General features: G+C 39.4%; 1 protein-coding gene across 5 annotated transcripts in view; it reads right to left on the reverse strand.

Moving 5' to 3' along the window:
• RAI14 (retinoic acid induced 14) overlaps positions 1–20962 on the reverse strand; it is an 82565-nt gene that overhangs the window by 19768 nt on the left and 41835 nt on the right. For all 5 annotated transcript variants that reach the window (XM_053932373.1, XM_053932374.1, XM_053932375.1 and 2 more), the window contains exons 3-4: positions 18162–18292; positions 686–774 (exon numbers count right to left, since the gene is read on the reverse strand). In XM_053932373.1, the coding sequence (XP_053788348.1) occupies positions 686–774; positions 18162–18292 (220 nt within the window). The remainder of the gene's footprint in view (positions 1–685; positions 775–18161; positions 18293–20962) is intronic.

Raw genomic sequence — 20962 nt, forward strand, 5'->3', positions numbered from 1 at the left:
CAGATCATTACTGGAAAGACAGAATGCTGACAGGTCATTCAGATGGCTCAGCTAGCCAGAGAAAATGCTGGGCACAGATTCCAAAGATGTGTCAACTGAAATCTATTAAGAAGAGTTTGCTAGTTTCAAATTCAGCTCCCATCATTCTCCTAGTGGAGCAGTAATTAAACACAGGACTTTTGAGAACTGAGACATCATACTTAATAGCTCTCAGCTCTGTTTTGGCCTGTATCAGCTGTTTTCACCATGTCATAATCCTGAAGAAATGTCTTACTGCAACTCCTGTAAAGTTAATGGGATTAATAGCTTGGATAAACATGAAAGCAAAACTGAAGATCTTGATGCAACCTGTAATAAGAAGAAGAGGTAGGGGAGGATAATTATTTTCATCTTTTTTTTGTTTTCACTAAAAATAACAATTTAAAAAATCTAGTAAATATTTTACATCTGAATCCCACTACAAAGGCTGAAATTTATAGTATTAGGACAAAAGTTTTTAAGGACTTTAGATTCTGAATTCTCTGTGCAGGAAAGCAAATATGCCCAAATCTGCAAGGGTTACAACTGCTTTTCCTACAGGGTGTGTGGGGGAAAGCAAAGTTGTCAAATCTTTGTTTTCACTCTGCACATCCATAACTACATAAGCAAATTGAGTGTATCATGCTACTTGTATAGAGAGACATACCTGCACCATCTTGGGCTGTCACATCTGCACCATGTGTCACCATGATCCTGAGGCACTCTGCATGCCCTTTCGTGGCTGCCAGGTGAAAACTGGAAGAGAGCATTTACATGTCTTTTATTATTATTAAGATATCTTTTCTCTTTCATTCACTAACTGCATACTGGCAAGTTTTTTCCTCCCTGTCCTTAGATTTTTTGGCATCCTTCCATTTCTTCCCAGGAAGATAATAGCTCTGGAAGTGAGATGGCACATCAGAAAGACTTTGTAGTCATACTTCCATACTGCAGCTCAAATAATGTGCTCATTTTGGGACTCTCATTACAAGAAAGATGTTAATGTGCTGGAACATGTCCAGAGAAGGGTAACAAGGCTAGAAAAGATTTAGAGAACAAGTTCTGTGAGGAGCAGCTGAAGGAGCTGGGGAGAAAAGGAGGCTCAGGAGGGACCATATGACTCTCTACAGCTGTCTGACAGGAGGGTTTAACTAGCTGGGGGTCGGTCTCTTCTCCCAGATAACTCGGGATAGGATGAGAGGAAATGGCCTCAAGCTGCACCAAGGAAGGTTTAGAATGAACATGAGGAAAAATTTCTTGACTGAAAGGTTGTCAAGCACAGGAAAAAGCTGCCTAGGGAGCTGGTGGTGTTACCATCCCTGAAAGGCTCTTGAACATATTTAAGAGACAGGTAGATGTGCCACTACTGAGGTAACACTGTTTAGTGGTGGATGTGGGTTGCTGGCTTAATGGTTGGACTCAGTGATCTTAGAGGTCTTTTCCAACCTGAACAATCCCATGATTCTGTGATTTTACATGGGCTGCTGTCCCATGATTCATATCATATACCTTATGTACATCTAGTCCCACACGACTTCTAAACTTATGTCCCTAGTCATAAGTAATATATGCCCAGAGAATGCCTGGGCTTGGGGAATTAATAAAGAAAACAGAAGAGGTGGGGGAGGATGATTATTTTCTTCTTTTTTTTCACCTAAATATAACAACTTAAAAATAACTGACTTTGTCCTAGACATTTTAGTCAGAGTACTCAGATTTAGTCAGATTTAGTTAGATTTTCCCCTTTCGGTGGACAAAATTTAGTTCCCCTAAAACATGATTCTGCATTTCTTAAATTAAACTACATCAAGTTGTACTTCTGCACCGTCCTTTATGAAGCTCATCTTTCCTTTGTGTATGGGTGGGAGAAAACAGTTTACTGTGAGTATCACCTGGAGAAATCAAAGCTACTAGATATTTGGGAGATTGTGCCAGAGATGCATTTTTTCCACTTGTGGTTTTGCTGTTCACCCCAAGCACATGCTTGCTTAAACAGGGTGAAACTGCAGACGTTACCAACCACACCACAGCACAAGGCACTTCCAAGCATCAATTACCTAAGATGTAATTACAGAACAAACCAAAGAAATTATATTGAATTCAAGCCTTTTTACAGCGGAAATTTTATGTTTGACATCCTCAGGCTGGGGACATCAAGATTCACAGAAGCAGTGCTACAGAGATGCTGCTGACTTCATTTTGCCCTGAAGCTAAAATGAAAGAAAAGCTTCTGAAAACAGAGAATTTTATATCCTCCTGATGCATAACGCATGTTGTCAAGTTTTAAGATATGGTTAGACATTCTGCTACCATGTGAGTTCTACCAACATCAGCCTGATGCACACAAAGCACTTTTTCAGTGGGAGTAATGTAAAACAAAAATTCAAGACAAAACACTTCCAATTACTATTTCTTTGTGTGTGGAAAGTTAGAACCATCATCAAACATGCACCAAACTGAAAGAGCCAGTATTCCTGGGATAGTTTCTAATATCTTTTGAAGGAGGTATTAATTTTTAAATTATGCACCCCTGTGTAAAAGGGATTTTCCCCTGAAATGTAAAAGAAACATCAACTACTGTATTTAGGAGTTTATATTTTGAACAACTGCTTCCTTTAAGTGTTAAAACTAAAGCTGAAAGTTCAACCTGCTAACCAGGGAAACTTGGAACAACAGGCAGGAATGAAATGGGTATTTCAGACAGAGAGTCTGTGAACTGCAACACCATGTTTCTATAATCATAAACTTCTTGAAAACTCAGCAGAGAAAGAGACCTACAGACAACATCTGGCAAAGAGAGGAGAATTAATCAAAACAGGAGAAGTCCTGGAACAGAGTTATCTATCAAGTACAGCTCACTCCCTAGAAGGAGTCCTTCCTTCTACACTGGCTACTGCTGTTTGCAAATGGCAGACAGGCAGCACTTAAGCCTTGAACCTTTCTCTGCAAATATAAAAGCATTCTGTGTGTTCATCCTGTGAATTCTACTGCCATAAACAAACTGAAAAGTTAACATGTCCAACGGCACAAGCAGCGCTGCTGCTATCTGCTTTCCAGTCATTCAACATCAAAACTTCATGTACTTGGTGACCAATACAAAGTTGTGTAAACATTCTTTGGAAGAAGTAGTTTCTCAGGCTCTGGAAAATGACTGGGGGAGGGACACAAGAGGAGTCTGACGAATTCCAATACCTCTAATTTAGCCAGCATAAGATACCAGTAAAATACCAAAACATGTTCCGATACATTTATGTAAACACAAAATGCAATCAAATTAATTTATGTATTAGGAAGACTTTGAAGCACACAGTTGGCTAACTTACATTTGACAATATTCATAGTAGTAATAAATACCTGAATAATAATAACTTGGCTAAATCTGGGACATTGAGGTTTTATGGACAGACTTTGTAGTACAGTGCCAAATGCAACACGAACACGCAAGTGCTAAAGAAGTTTTATTTAGGTAAAATCTGACTGCAAAGAAAAATCAGAGAAAATTAAAAATAACTCTTTTCAGGCTATACTCCTAAGAACATATGAATACCACCAACAAAAACAATTTCCATGGCAGTTCTCAACAAGTCATTACACACGCAGATGTTTTATTTCACAAAGAACAGCTTGCTGTGTGTCTCTTTCCTGCATCCTTATTCTGGTACTATCTCTTACATAAACCTGTAGTGAGATATTTTTTTCTTAACAGTTTCAAAGCAATTGGAAGGGAATGGGGGATACAGTTACTTAACTGCTGATTTAGTAAACAGAGTCCTGCTCTATAGAGAGAACAACTCCAGAATGGGATGAACCTATTGCAGTCATATTTAAGCTAAACTATTAGTGTTGGACAAACCCTCCACCTTAAGAAGCAATTCTGATTTTAAAGTTAATAGGCCCTGCTTTGGTTTGGGAGTTTTTTTGTGTGTTTTTTTTATTCATTTTTTAAATTTTTTTTTTGTTAAAAAACCCCAAACAAACAAAACAGCCGACTCAAAACAAACAAAGAAAAACCCCAAACCCAAACACTTGAGAATAAATACTGAGGACTCCTATATAGCAAGGCAGGCTCTTGAAACAAAGAAGACTGTAGACATTCATTTCAGTACAGAATAATTCCTAATACGCTACATAATTTCCTAAATATCAGAGGCAAAACCTGCAGGTTTCCAAACACTGGCATTCTCACCATCTGGATGCCTTAAGGAGTGGTGCATTTTACTTGCATCTTCTATAAATAAAGTTTTCATGATGTGAAAGCAAACAACTTTTCCTCCCATTTCCTGGTTGTGCAATGACTTAGGTAAACAAAAACAAACACGTAAGACTTCATTTGGACCAAGGGCCATGCAGAGGGTTGGATTCTCATTCAGCTGAAAATCCTATTACAACATAGTTCATTTTCCCTTCACAATAGATAAGCCTGTTACTGCCACTTAGATCCACATCTTGATAGCCCAGCCTGAACTGATTTGAGATAGATTACTTTTATTACTGTAAAACATTTCTGTTCTTCCTGAGGAGCGGGATGGTCTCTTTTTATTGTATCCAGACGTTTCAGTGAGCAGAGGAGCAGCTACCATTCCCAGTGGTTCAAGACTCACCTCTGCAGCAGATGGAAGATCAGTAGGTTGACACTGCTTTTTCCTACTGGGAATGTACAGGTCTCATAATTACTCAGTACTCAACCAGAAAAGGTGAAAAATTATGTTAGTTGTGAAGAATGCAAAAGCCAGTTGGACTAAACAGACTTTTAGAGTAAGAGTGAACGCATTTCATGAGGTTCAGGTTCAACTGAAGAACAGCTACTAGGCTATCACCTCAAAATCTTGTGAGGACCTCAAATTTCTTGATGAAAATGAAAATCCCACATTGATAGAGGCTTTTTATGATGCTTGCTGCCTGAACAGAGGGCACAGCTGTGTATGACATCCCTGAACTACTCTGAAGCAGCAGATTTTTCACAGATATCAGATGTCAATGGGTGAAGCACTTACAGCTGTCCTAAACAGGCCCATGCCTTATTCAGGGCAAATGACCTTTTCCACATTTTGGTCACAGTATTAAACCAGCAAGGGAATGAAGACTTCCTTAACCAGCATCTGACAGACAAAGCACAAGAGTTCAGATAGAGTTCAGTCTTTGCCAAAAGACCAAGAATGAGTGTTTTCAGAAATTTAAATGTCAGTCTAACTCAAATGAAAAAGGACTGTAATTTTTACTACTGTGTTCACATAAAATTTTTCTTTACAAATCATTATACCATAAGTAGAAGAACAGAAATAATCCACATTTAGGAGTTAGACTTGTAAAACTGTAGCTGATGGCAATTGCTAAGGTGGTATTAGCAGTAAGACATGGCTCTGCTATATTCAGGTTCTCTGCTTAACCATTTGCAGAGCTGCTTCCTGCAAATCCTCTTACTGAATGGTATTTTGACAGCTGGCTTAAAACAACTGGGTGGTCTATATATCTAGGGGAAGTGCCAAAAAAGTAAAGAGAAACATGATAAAATCATAAAAAATAAATATCAAGTCTTAATTTAAGACAATAACCTTCTAATTATCATTTGCAAAAAGAAAAGTGGTGGGGGAAAAAAGCAGAAGAATTACACCCAATCAGAGGGTTCAATCCCTGTTTGGCAAAGTCATGCTCCAGAGTTTTTTCTGGGCAGAATTAGCATTCTCTGTAAAACATATTTTCTCCAGTGCCTGAAAGTACTTCAACACACTACTTACCAAAATACAAAGCCAATAAATAATATGGCTGAAATATGGGTGCTAAGTGAATATTGTCTTTGCTATTTCCTATTATGATAAACATGGAACCCAGTCAAACTTATATGCAAGCGTACAATACTATTGTTCTCTGTAATTTCAATCTGAGTGCTCTGAAAATATTTTAAGTGCAAGAATGTTTGAAAAACACTATGAACTCATATACACTCATTGTCAAGGTTTATTTTGAGTAAAAACATCCCTTCCCAAGGCAGATAATTCTTCTTCATTTTCTAATGGATGTCAACCCTTTGTTGACTTTTAGAAAGTCTAACTTGCCTTCCAACAATTTGATGATTTATAGTTTCCCCACCAACCAATACCTTCACACAAACAAACAAGAATGATAAAGATACAGAGCTGCCTAGAGACCTTGTATTGCTGATTAAATAAAAGAAGAAAAATAGAAATTGAATACATTTAAGCTTTGCTACTACCAGATCAGACATGCAAGTAATTCACCAGCTATCTCAGCCACAAAGTGACTTACTGATAACCTGGCTGACTTTCTGAACTAACTGGAGCTTTTATATATTTTAGAAGCAGCACCTAGCTTATCTCTCAAGGCCTCAACTCCTCCTTCAATAACGGGCAAAATAAACACAGTAGATGATATCTGGCTTTTGATTGCTTTCCACCACAGTCTGAGTGGCAGAAGCACCAAAGTTCCTGAGACCTGACCTGAAGAAGAAAGGGCCATGAGTTACCACCAGAGCAGCACATTCTGTGCATGAACAGAATATCTGGTGTCACACAGGAGGAAGTCCAGTGTGGTCTCCTCTCACATGTAGCGCCATGACCAGTCACTGTAGAAGAATACAGTTTACTGATCTGCCAGTGAAAAATAAGGAGCAGCATGTAGAATTTCACCTTCAACCTAAGATTAAACCACGGATGTTTTGCTATGAAAGTCAAAGGGATCTTCATCTTTTCCTGACTGCATTACCAAGATAGTGTCACTCATCTGGGACAATATATGTTGTAGGGAGAGCTAGTCATTTAGTTATTGAGGAGCCATACCAATGTTTGGCAGATCAGACTGTCTTAAAAGAAAATCAGACATCTACAGGTAATCACTATCAATACTTACCAGTTCACTGGGGATTTTTATTATTTTCTTTAAACAAATAAAAATTACAGCTTCACACTGCATCCATTTTACCTACTCCCAAGAGCAACTTTACAAAATGTGGCTTTTCAATAATGGCAGCATTCCATATTATCCTGTCACTTGCAAACATGGAGCCATAAGAGTTGAAAACCCACACTGAAACCAAAACAATGCAGTTTTCATATAAAGTTTCCATCTTTGCATCATAGCATGAAAAATCTTATATCAATCATACACACCTCAAGCTATAGGACATTAATAAAAGAAAAGCCTCTTTAATGGCTGCTTTCTTATAGAAAAGAAGCAATTGCATCATACAACAAAGGAGCTGGCAAGATACAGACTCCTGATTTTAGCCTTCAAACTCAGCAAAATATCCACCCAGCTGCTATTCAGAGAGATTTCTACTGGGATCCCCAGCAGCTTTATACTTTTCATTCTCAGGTTGTGCTCCAGCAGTTCCATTTTCACATACAGTTTTCTTTGGCCAACTCTATTACCACATTAATACAAACTCAAGCCTGAAATGTAAGGACTTTCCTTCTGTGTACCATTAATTGTAAACACAAGTGCTCACAATTTAGATTTACCACATAAATTTGCTTGAACAGTGTCTATTTTAAAATTCCTCAGGAACTACTGTCAGCGAAATGCAACAGAGATTCTGCAAGCAGAAGCTTCACAGCATGCCTAGATGTTGACAGAAAGTCTGAAATTTAGATGTACTTTTTTTTATTTTAGGATAGAAAAATTAACAAAGTATGACAAACAACGAAGTCTCAAAAAGCTTAAAGAGCCCAGAAATCTGTGCAGCATGGCCTGAGCCTCCAAAGCCAAGAAAGGCAGACAGCTAAGGAAGATTATTTCTGATAGCTTCTTTAAGACCACATCTCATGTATGAAGTGCAAACAGGTGCTCAGTTACCTTCTCAGTATACATGCCCTATGGCACATTATCTTTTTAGCACAGGGTGAAATCCCAGTAGGTGTGCCCAGGTAAAGATGACTTTCTTCCAGAAGCTGGGTAAAACCAGCTTCAGCCCTCTCAAGGTCCAACAGAATTCAAATTTAAAATTAAGCCCAAAAACGAGAGCAATGACTACATCCTCCAACACAACTCACTTGGTGTTGCTGCCTGTGGGTCAGCAATTGCTGATAATCACCTTTGTATATGGAAAGTCATAAACATCAGAGCAACATAATCCCGAACCATGCTGGCATAACAAGAGGCCAGGAAAAGACTCAAAAGAGTGAGAGCAATTGAGTAAAGGTTAATCTAAACCAAATATTTTTGTAGCACGAAAATCTAGCAAGACTTAAGAACAGCATCTAGTGCTCCAAGAACTGATGAGAAGAAATATCCTTATGAACCTGAGGGATACTGACAAGGGATAGCTCAGGATATGTTGTCCTTGATGTTTGAGTACCTTTTACATTCATAATACTTCCCATGTCTCCAGATTTGAAGCAACTGTTTGGATGTACTTTTTTTTTTATTAAGCTCTACAAAGTGAACTTCTTTTATTTAATGGGATAATTGCAAACCAAGTGCAATAATATGTACTCATAGTAATTAATCTACTTATAACACATTCTTCAAACACCACTGCTTAATATGACCACTTCATATATTTTAAAATAAACTCTTTGGATTACTATGGCAATACACTTTTTATTTTGTATTTCAGAATAACTATACTACTTAAGATTCCATATTTTGGAAGAGGACCAAGGGCTGGGCCACAAGCATGCGCAACTTCAGAGCTTTTCTAATTTTATTTTTTTCCTAAATTTTTCAGTTACTTTCCAGTTACCTTTCAGCAGTTTCCTAACATAGGACCAGTAAAGAAGGTAGCAGAAAACAGAGTGAAACATAAGTCCAGTAAATAAGCAGCCACCAGCACAGTCTATTGACTGAGACCTCAGTTTGAATTAAAAAAAAAAAATAAGTAAATTCAACATTTGCACATTGCTCTGTTTTGGCTGTCTGTTCCCCTTCCTAGATTAGAGTACATTTTTAAGTCAGTAACAGCCAGTGGGTATAATTAAAGTGTACACATACAGCTCATTTGGTTGCATAAGTCTGTGAAAAACATGTAAAACAACTGCAGCCCATTATGTAGATATATATCTGAAAAACAAATGCAGCCTTAACCCTGTCCCCTCCAGCCTTGAAGAGGTTGGTTCTGGCCCAACCCATGAGAGGCACGCTTCCCTCATGGCTCTCCTGCCAGCTCAGATGGGACAAGTGCAGAGACCAGCCACAGCATTCCCCACAGGAAACTGGGGTGCTGGGTTTTGCCTCCACATGAGCCAAACTGCAGCTGTTTCAACCCAGGCATACAAAAACTCCCAATCATCCAGGCTGTGCTCTGATCCAAGCAACTGACAAACTTGTTGAAAGCCAGCCAGGTCTGGCAAAATTCGGGTATTTGGCAACTCTGCAAACAGAGCTGCGTCAACAGGGAATTCCAGTGGCTGCTTGATGCTGCATTACAGGTTTGGCTGATCCTGCCTGTGGATGCTCACAGGCTCCCCAAACACAAGTACAAGGGCCCTTCAGAAGAGGATTTGCTTCCCTCTGAGATGACAGACGCACTAAAAGACAATGAAATACAAAAGCTTTTAAGGATAGCCATCAGCTCTGTGAAAAAGCAAATTTAGAACAGAAGACACAAGCTGGCTCAAGAAATTGCTGACTGATTGTTTTGTCTTTGAATTTTAGATATCATCTGCATGAAGCCCCATGCATGTAAGATGCAAAATCCATTGGGAGGCTTTTTAATGCTCAGAGAACTTTATATGGAATAGGGAGTTTGTTCTTTAAATACATAGAATTTGTTTGATTTACAACATAGGAAATCACTAAAGAGATAAAGTAAAACGTTTAGGATCTTTGTAACTGAAATACAATTAAAGATGATTAATTTCTGTCTCTTCAGAAGATGGCTCCTTCTCTTTTTTCCCCCTAATAACATTAAGGTATAAAAATGCTAAAATATCTTATAAAAATTGCTTTAAAAATGTGTATAACAGAGCCTGGATGCTGTTGATTTCAAATCCTGTCAAAAGTGTAGGCAAGAACTAAAAACTGGATCATGAAATTTTCCAACTCTAGTTGGAAGAGTCAAGTGAGGGGTCAAAACCATCAGAAATGGTCTACACCGTTTCAGTCAAGAGCCAGGAACAAACCATTATCATGAATTCCACTGCATGGATCTCATTTAAAAGCCTGCATGATTGTCAGTACAGTGGTGTTTGTTGGCAGTGTGGATGTTTCATGTATCGCCATGATTTGATTATGAAATCAAAGTATTGCTCCTCTCTTGTGGGGATAAAAGCATTCCCTCTCACCATACATTAACAATCAGCTCATACCGAACATAATAGATTTAGTATCCTGGTAGTGGACACATTCATCCAACCATGGATGAATTTCATTAGCATTTCTGAGCATTTGTCTAAAGCAATTTTTCAGGAAACTTAATATCAACATCTTAATTAAATTATATCCCTAGCAAGGCTTCAGGGGAGGGGAGGGGACAAAAAAATGAACAATCATTATTTGAACCTAAAAAGAACTTCAGAAAAGATTTAGAAAGACAAAAGCTTTTACACCCAGATCTCCCATGGAAATAAACTTCACAAGACATTTTGGAATAAAAACCAGATTTCAGCCATCTGTTGGATAGAGATAAAACAAAGGTTGAGATCCCTGTGGTCTTTCTTACTTTGTCCGTATTCAGAAACCTAGACATTATTGCAACCATCTGGACCATGAGAAATTAAATACCGTGATAAAAGTAAATTAATATTTTTTTTCTCAGAGATCAAATTGATGTACAGCTCTTCAGCAGTCTGACTCTTGCATTTGTGTGCATCTACATGATGCACTTTTACAGCCAACTTCTCTACCTGGGCAGTGATTTCTTGCCACAGTTCAGCAGCCCAGATGGGTTTCCCTCTGCACTGCCAATTACTCCTTTTCTGTCAGTCCAGACACAACCACAAAGTGTTTGCCAACATCCACAAGTCAGTAAGCACTGTTCATTTCTCTCATTTAGCAATATATAAAGCCAGCAGGCTTTCTATATAAAGCTCTGCAACCTGTGCTTCAGCGCCCACCACTTCTGAGGCAGCCCGAACCTCCCAGAATCTCGTTCTCAGCTGGGGTGTAGCTGGCCTCAAATCCTCTGAATCCCAGACTCCGGAAGCTGAAAGGTCATCCTCAAGGTCATCTCTCTCCAGGTCCCTTCTGCCCCAGGCTCAAGGAAGGACCATTCTCCCTGGCTGCAATGTACAGCACATTCCTGACATCCTGCCCCGTTCTGACTGGCCCAAGGGCTCCTGCATGGCCAATATACTGCTAAATTTGTTCAAAAGCTTCTTTTGTTGTTCATGGCCCCATTTGAGATCATTCTTCTTCCATGTCACATGGTAGAAAGGGCTGACTGTGCTCTGGAATATGCATTCTCCAATCCACAGAGTGCCTAGGAAAGCCCATGCTTCTTTTACCTGGTTGGCAGGGACATAGCTGCTATTTTGTTGACCGCATCCACTGGAATCTGACGACTTCTATCCTTCCTTTTTACTCCTAAAACTGAATTTCCTGGGCAGGACTTGAACTTACTTTGCTTTATGGTCTGGAGGGGAAGCCGTGTGAGGAGCAGCTGAGACTGATGGGACACCTCACTGCAGTTACAACTCCCTACAAGTGGAAGCAAAGGGGCAGGCACTGATTTCTGCTCTGTGGTGACAGTGACCGGAACTGAGGGAACGGCCTCAAGTTGTGTCAGGGGAGGTTTAGGTTGGGTATAAGGAAAAGGTTCTTCCCCTGAGGGTGGCTGGGCACTGGAACAGGCTCCCCAGGGCAGTGGTCACAGCACCAAGCCTGACAGAGCTCAAAATGTTTGGACAATGCTCTCAGGCACATGGTGTGGCTCTTGGGGTGTCTGGTGCAGGGACAGGACTTGGACTTTGATGATCCTTGTGGGTCCTACCCAACTCAGATTGTTCTATCATTCTATGTATTCTTCCAACAGCTTCTTTTAAGGTAAATATTATTACATACAAGGAAATATTCTCTCTCAAAGGTAATTAAAACATTATCTAATTTTTGAAAAGTGATGTTCGTGCCACTCGCCCCTGCCTCCTTATTCAGTAAGATCCAAAAGGAAGGAAACAAAAATGAATACTATGTACATAATAAATATCAAGTATTTGCAGTTGGAATATGCTCCAGAATTTATTTTTAGTTCAGCCTCCAAGGCATGAACAGTCTCTTTCAAATGAAAATATATATTTTCTATTAACTGCTAAACTGCTATTGTGAAAGAGTCCTTAAAACACAAATTTGCAGAGGTTTCTAAAGCTTTTTTGTACTATTGTTAGAGTAATTTTATTGAACAACAACTGATTCAATTGCAGATTTAAAAAAATGTACAGAGATCTATTGTTTCACTTAATAGCCAAAAGCATTTAATTCTAGTTTTGTACCTTGCAGAAACATGCAAAAATGGCAGTAATGGATTGGCACACTGACAAAATAACTTCAGGACAAGGAAGTGCTACCATTTATACACTGTAAATCCTTTCCAAAATCATTCCCCCACCCTCATCCCTCCACTTCCCCTCAATAATGGCAGTAGCTTCTTAAAATAACAGCCCATTTGCACACTTGATCTTGTGGAAAATGCAGCACATGAATTAATCTAATCCTATCATTCCTGAAAGGGATCTTTCTGAAAACCTTTTTTTGTTAGTTCAAATGGATTTAAATTATCAAATTCCAAGCTGGAAAGCCCCGTTTTGTTGTTTAAGGAAGCTGGACCCCCAACCTATCTGGCAAAGTAAGACTACAATGACAGAGTCAGATTTCCAGATAGGTTCTATTATAACTGTGCTTGGCAATAGCCTGTGCTATGTAAGTGGGAACAACAATGGGACTGTGTCAACTTATGCCAAAGATGGATTTGCTCCATTGCCTTAAAAGTGATTTATTGTTTATAGAAAGAACTTAGTCAAAGGCAGGGTGATGGTGTGGAAAGTCAAGAGAGTCTTAAAAAACCATGATTTCATTATTCTGACAAGGTTTTTTTTAAGTACCTTTTTTTAAGGAGATACTGTTAAACCTCCTAATGAAAATTTGTAAATATAATCTCTAAGAAATACCTACCTTAATACTAGATACCTTATATTGATGAGGTACCTAGACCTCATAATTTTAAGCACCTCCATTTTATTGCATGTTGACAAGTCACAAAGTAAAGGACTTAAATGATAGGGACTAAAGAGGTCACAAAGAGGAAATTTAGGTGGCAATGTCCAAAACTGAGCCAAAGCTGGAGCATATCATAGCAGGACTCAGTGGGATGATACATACAGTACCCAACAGGACTAATAAAGAATACCCTTGGTTCTGGTCTTTGTTCCTTTCAGTTCAAGCATTTTATAATAGGAAGCCATATAATTCTAAAATAAAAACTTAAAAGTACATCTCTAAGCATGAAAAATTATCCTCTCCACCTTCTGTTTAAAATAATGCACTATAATACTATATCTCAAAAATCTAGACAGTATTGAGAATTTTGTTTGTAGGATTGTTAACAAAAAGACTGAGAGAGAAAAGTTTTAAAAGAAATACATCACACCCTAAGGGTACAGACAATGATGGAGCCAACAAACTTGTATTGCAATGTGTAATTGTTTCTCCTTTTTGCTTTCAAGCACATTCCAAAGTCTTTAATCACATTATGCACTCTGTTACATAATTGAATCCACCATGTTCTTCTGGTTAGTCAGCTTCATCCTAACTAAGTAAACAAACGCATCAATATATACTCACGGGGATCAATAGAACAGTCATGCAAAGAGCTCCCTTCCCAGATGGCACTGCAGACAACTTCTTAAAATGTAACCAGCAAAATCATGAGCCTCATGAGGTTCAACAAGGCCAAGTGATGGTGCTACACCTGGGTCAGGGCAAACCCAAGCACAAACACAGGCTGTGCAGAGAATGGACAGAGAGCAGCTCTTCCAAGAAGGACTTGGGGGTGCTGGTGGACAAGAGGATGGACATGAGCCAACAATGTCAGCTCACAGCCCAGAAATCATACCCTGCTCTGCATGAAAATAATTATGTGGGCAGCAAGTCAAGGGAGATGATTCTGCCTCTCTACTCTGCCCTCATGAGAGGGAGCACTGGTCCATCCCATGTCTCTCCAAGCTGTAGACAGGAGTGTTGTGCAAGACAGTGTCAAGTGTTCTGCCCAAGTCCAGACAGATTATGATGTTGCTGTTATTTCATGCACCACAGCTGCAAGCCAACTACAGAAGACCAAAAAATTTGTCAGCCATTATTTGCCTTTATTGAAGCCATATTGGCTGTCACCAATCACTGTCTTATTTTCCATGTGCAAGGCTCATGGGAGGAGACTTTGGAGAGACCTTGTAGCACCTTTCAGTACCTAAGAGGGAACCTACAATAAAGCTGGAGAGAGATCTTTTACAAGGGCATACAGAGATAGGACAAAGTGAATGGCTTCAGACTGAAAAAGGGTGGATTTAGATGAGGTAGTAATAAGAAATTCTTTACTGTGAAAGATGTGAGGCACTATAAGAGGTTGTGCAGAGAGGTTGTGGAAGAACTATTCCTGAAGTGTTCAAGGCTAGGCTGGATTGGGCTTTCAGCAACATGGCCATGTGTTGGTGTCCCTGCCCATAGCAGGGGGATTGAAATGAAATTATCTTTAAGGTCTCTTCTAATCCAAACCATTCTGTGATTTTGTGAAATCTGAGCACAAGGGTGGACAGCTCTCCCAAAAAGCCTTGTGCAGATCGCGATTTCCCAGCACAGGGAAATGTTAACAGCTGATGTTATGTCGGAACCCAAGGTGTCCCTCAGACACTCTTGGATGTTCTGGGCCCAGGGCAGAAGCCTCTGAGACCCTGGCAGGCGGCCAGGGACCCCTGTGGTCTTGAGCTTGACCCATGGAACAATTTACCAACCTTGCAGGAAGAACAAGAAATCACAAAAGTTTAGATATTATAATAGAAGTAGTCACAAAGTGAAAGGTAGGATTTTTGAGTGCTGTACAGGGGGGTTTTAGGCCTTGTACAGAGGGGTCTGAGTTTTGTACATGGGGGTCAGAGGTTCTAAGATGGAGGGATTTGGGCATGCCCTGTCCTCCTTCTTTCTTCTTCCTATTCTCCATGTTCTTGGTGGTGTTGGTACTCATAGATTGGTTTAGAGTAGAAAGTCACTGTTCAACATAGGTAGTAGGCATTGGGGAAAAACTATAAACACCTAATACGTAATGTGTGATATAAAAGATGGCACCAGCCCCTCGGGGAGGGGAGACGGGGACAGCCAGAGACGGGGACAGACAGAGTCAGGGACAATGTCAGGGAGTCTGTGTGCCTTGAGATAACATGCAATAAACTGCCTTGAGACCGGACGACTGAAGACTACTGAGTCTTTCTTTGAAGGCACGGGTTGGAGGAGAGACTTTACCACCATCCGGAGTCACCCCAAGCCGGGGAAGGCTCCGGCAATGTTACAGGTGGGATAACTAACAAACCAGCACCATGCTCTTGCAGCACATCAGCAGACCTCAGCACTGGGCTGCAGAAGGGTCTACTCCTCTAAGCAGAGCTTCTGAGGCCAGGCAAAACCAGCTGTGTCAGGCACTCAGAACACAGCTGGAATGAAACACTGGCATCACACGCAAAAATGATGGCTGAACTCCATTATGTACACACCAAAAATAATAGTCTGGAGTGATAAAAAAACAAACAAGACACAGCCCAATATTAATAAGACGTGCTGGAGAACATTTCTAGGCCACCTTTGATAGCTGTGTCTCTCCAGATTAATGTCATGCTTCCACACCTGTCAGTCTCTATCTTTCAAAACGTAGACAGAAATAACCTGAGCAGGTCTGTTAAATTTCCCAAAGCACTAGAAACAGAATGAGACTTGACATGCTGTATTTCTGCATCACAGCAATGCTGCTTTTCTTTCTTCTTTCTCAAGTTGCCTTTTAAACCACAACACAGAAAAAATTTCAAAAGTAAATAACAGTCAAATGAGCATACAGAAGAAGAAGCAGCAGAGATCTTTATAGCATTAACTCACATGTGCTCCAAGCAATTGAAAGAAGTATTTGCAACTGCATTGTTAGTAACACCATCATTCATATAAATACGTGCTTACTGACCAAGTAGCTGAGAAGAAAGAATGAAAAAGATAATTTTTAATTGTAGCCATGTACAGCTGAAAAATTGTTGCACCAATACCTAGCTACATTCTTAGAGCTACGAGATACTGATAAATTCAGTCTTGAGTGATTGCCTAGAAAATTCCATAGTATCAATTTATACATGAAACTTGCAAAGTAGGCGTTACACTAGATACACTGTATACAGAGTTCGGCTTAAAAAGACCTTAAGAATTGAGGTCTGAAGTTATGTTGATTGTAAAAATATGAAATGCTAAATTGTCCTGGCTTGTAAGATAAGCATATATTCTATTTGCCACCTGTCAGAGGTGGGGCAGGTATTTTCAGTTTTCTTATCTCTTCCAAGAACAATGTCTCCCTGCGGGGAGATATCTTCTGTTAATGGGACATTGAATGGCTCACTGCATGACTGAGAGAGTTACATCATCCCATTGTGAGATGCTCCACCCAGAGGGAGGAGCCAAGCATCCCTACCTGCATAAAATCAGCATTTCTTGAGACAGCAGCTCAGCCTCTTCACTGGATTCCCAGAGGAAGACCAGGCCCATCTACTCTGTCATTCAGAGTAGACCTTCAGAGAAAACTACACCCTTCTACTGGATCATCGCTTCAGCAGCATTTCCTCTGCCACTCCAGGGGGAGCAGCCACCATTTAACTGGACTATCACCAACACCCTGAGTCCTCAGGGTGCCAGGTTTCTGACTCTATCAGTAGTTTTGTTTGTACTAATTACATGTTTTTTAATTTAGCTTTTTCCTAGTAAAGAACTGTTATTCCCATTCCCATATCTTTGCCTGAGAGCCTTTTTATTTTGAAATTGTGGTAATTTGGAGGGAGGGGGTTTACCTTTTCCAGGTAGGCACTTGCCTTCCTTCACAGACTTCTGTCTTTTCAAATGAAGACATAAATACAGCTGTAATTCTGAAGATTCAATGACCAAAAGAAAAACATATGTGTACAACTTTTAAAAATTAAAAATCTATTACAATATGGAGGAGAAAGCCTGCTTGATGTAATTGATGACTTGGACTTCTGCAGTAACTTCTTGCAGGTTATTATGAGTCAATCCATCACTCAGTTCCCTCAGATGCACAGCAGAAATAGAGCAGATGTAGGAAATTGAACCAAACCAAGAAAGAAGCAGAGTATGACTCAATAAATGCAATCCAGAGGTAATTTGTTAGAACTTAAAGAGTTTGATACAAACTGCTTTGTGCTGCCCTTCCCAAGACTAAGCTGCCTTGTGATACCCTTCCAAGTCGTCCTTTGCCCACATATATACAGAATTTTATCAAGTTTTGGTTCTCACAGGATGCCTATTTTTCACCTATCCATCAAATCATCTTTCTGTGGGAAACTGAAGTGTAAGGATAGCAATCTTTTGGCTGTAATTTTCTTAGTATCTGTAGTTTTCTTGGAATATTTTATCTCCCGCAATTCAGAATGTTTGCAGGAGAACAAGAGGAAGAACAGAAGATGTATATGAAGTATATATTAAAAGGAATCTCATTTACACAAAACTTTGATTAGCACACTTCAGTCAAAACAAGGAACACTTGGCAAATCCTTAGCATCTGCAGGATTTTAAAACTCTGTCACCATAGTTTCAGTTCAGCCAAATCCAATAGCATGAAAATATGTCTTAATTTCTATCCTATTAAAGTAATATCCATGGGAAAAAATATCCACAAAGATTAATATCTTTTGGAGTGTGCAATCTGCATTGTGCCATGAAATTTGAAAATACCCTGTCCTAAAAGGAGCCCACTCTACCCAGTAGTTTGTTAACCTTCAAGTTACCTCAATGGGTTTATTATTTTGAAATGGCATTTTAAAGGTAGAATTACAAATCAGTATCTTGACAATTACAAATCAAGACTTGCAGAATGTATTGTGCTTCAGAAGAAAAAGAAACCTTAACTTTCAGGATAGTATCTGGTTTTTAAGACACAGAAGTGGCAGACTTCTAGGGCTGGGGTTTTCCACAAGTTAAATCACAGGTTTTGGTTGTGAACTTACGCAGTTTTGCCCTCACTGTCTTGTTTGGTGGCACTGGCTCCCTTTTTACCCAGCAGTGAAGCCACTTTCTCAGGGTCTCCATTCTCCACTGCCTGCAGCAGCCGATCATCATTCTTATTCCACTCATTGGTCTGAGTAAAAGGAAAAGAAAAGAGAAATATTATCAGTATCAGCTCTGTGTACAGGCTCTCCAGAATGATCCTGCACCCATTTATCACCACTGAAAGCTTAAACAAAAGCCCAACCCAAAGAACTGGCACAGACAAAGCCACACAAAAGTAATCTTCAAGCTGCGCAGCAGAGGTTCCCAAGGATTTGATGGCTTAAGCCAGGGCCCAAGCAATGACTGAAGATGAACTGTAACTTGGAAACTCTGTAGATGAGTGGTGAAGGAAAAAAAAATACTGTATTTTCTTACTGTATTTTCTGTATTTTCAAACATTCTCCTTTATTTTTCCAGTCCTGGTTTCCATTTCAGAGCTGTACCAGCCCCATTGGACTTTCACTACATACATCACATGGATAAGCAATGAGGTGCCTCATTTTATCCAGACTCCACCCTAACAACACAAACCAACCAAAACTTTCCATATTAAAGGCTTTTTCCAGCTCACATTTTGTAGAGGTTAATGGCTTAAGAGACTGCCCTTTGCAGACTGCAGCTAGCTTTATTGAGTTTTTTATCCCATGCTGGTCTTTAAAACAAACAAACAAACCACTCACACAGTGCTACTGAAAGAAAAGAAAACCACCCTACTTTCAGATCTTTCCAAACCTAATCCACTAAATCTTTTTGATCCCTCTCAGCAGCTGAATCAAGAACAGGACATAACTTCCCAACTTGATGACTCTCCCTCCTCCTCTGAACCATCAGGACAATGGCCTATGTCCTCTAAAAGACTTCCAAGTAGAATCTAGCAAGATCCTAAGAAAACACAGGATGGCTAACCTTCTGTATTCCATGTGATCACAGCAAAATGAGCTCTGGAAAAGGAGTTGAAAGTTGCACACAACTGGACTAACAAGAGTGTTCAGTCTCCAGGAAAAACAATCTGGTGGAGTTAAAAAGCTGCATTTGTAGCAGTGTTAGCACCCAGCTACACTCAGGAGAGTTAACTTCAACAGCTGTGGCTTTCTCTTTGACATCAGTCAGCTCATCTCCAGCATGACTGCCTATTCATGAGCACTTGATTTGTACACAACTTCTGGAATTACTGAATTCATGTTAATACCTTGAGAAATATTTAATAAAAAACAATGAAAAAAACACACACACACCTCCCCCCCCAACACCTTGTCCTGATGCTCTATACAGACTTTTTTCCTTCAGATACATAAAAACTTTGACATTTCTCTGTCTGAGCTTGTGAGGAAAAATGTATGATGTGCACACTTATATGAACTAACCCCACAGGCTGCTCACACCCTGAAAAACAGAAGGAAAGTGTTCCAGGTTAAAAGTCATTTAAAAAACAAATTAAAAAAACCATTAGGGAGAGTGCAGTATGGGCAGGAGAGCAGACAAGTTGGAAGAACACCACCTGGAACCAAGAGTACGAATGGCAGCTCTATCCAAGGAAGCAGTGTGCAGACGCAGCAACTGCACTCTGTTATGGCAGTGAATGACTGGTGGGTCAGTGCACATCCAGCAGGTCATAGTCTTTATTCTTATGACACTGCAATAAATTTCTATAGACTCTGGAGCACTAATTATATCAGCAAAAAAATTGTTTCTCTAAGCAATATTTAGACTCCATGACAATGAGTGGCCAGCCAAGCAGCAGGCTCCATCCAAAATGAGACTCATTGCCTTCTGCATTTGGGGAATTTCATGCTTTAAAGGCAACCTGTTATTAAAAGCAGATGTTAAAAAAAATGTATCTTAAAGTTGTAAGTAAAGTTGTAAGTTGTAAATAAAAAACTTTAAAGTTAACACTCTTTATTTGACAGTACATCTTTTGTTTTGGAGTTTGACCTGTTTCTGAGCTTTTTTATTATTCAGTCATGTAGGATATTTATATACAGGGTATTTGATTAATCCACCTTAATCTACACACACGTCCAGTGCAATACTACCTGAAATCACCAATTTACTTCTGAAATATGAAATTTAATAAACTATGGGAAAATGTTAAGATTAAGGCCTGCTGAAAATCCTTGGCAGAAGAGATTTTAGAAGAACATTCAGCTTTAGAGTACAAAATGGCCACATCTTCAAGAAGCATGAATATTCCTTCAACAGTCAGCTATTAAATTGAAACATTATTGGCATATAATCCAATATTCAGTGTTCTGGTACAGGCAAGTAAGCACACAAATACTGACTCCCATATTTAAGAAATATCTGAGATAAAGTGTCAATTTCCCCTCTGGGAAGCTTCTGTGGTAACTGTATTAATCTATAATTATACTATCATTAAAATCCCAGACCAAATAGAAATGAACACAGCTGTGTCCCAAATTACCCCCCAGTATTTATGTAGTGTGGAAGCTGCACTGAGGAAATACTCAGATATTGAATGGAGAACCCTGGCGTACTCTGAAAGTGATTCTGATGATGCAGAGCAATGTTCATGCTAACAGTAAAACATTTTATTACATATGGAATCACTCTCTTACAAAAACACATTCTTTAGCTCATCTTTATTGTAGTATCCAGCCATATACTTTCTGGCATCCTAAAATGAACACTCATATGCAAACACAATTAAGGAAACACTTAATGAGGCCTCAACTAAAGACTGTTGCCTACTAATCTGTACAGCTAAAAAGATTCCCTCATACTTGAGAAATAAATATAA

This window comes from Vidua chalybeata, chromosome Z, assembly GCF_026979565.1.
Source record: "Vidua chalybeata isolate OUT-0048 chromosome Z, bVidCha1 merged haplotype, whole genome shotgun sequence".
Taxonomy (NCBI): domain Eukaryota; kingdom Metazoa; phylum Chordata; class Aves; order Passeriformes; family Viduidae; genus Vidua; species Vidua chalybeata.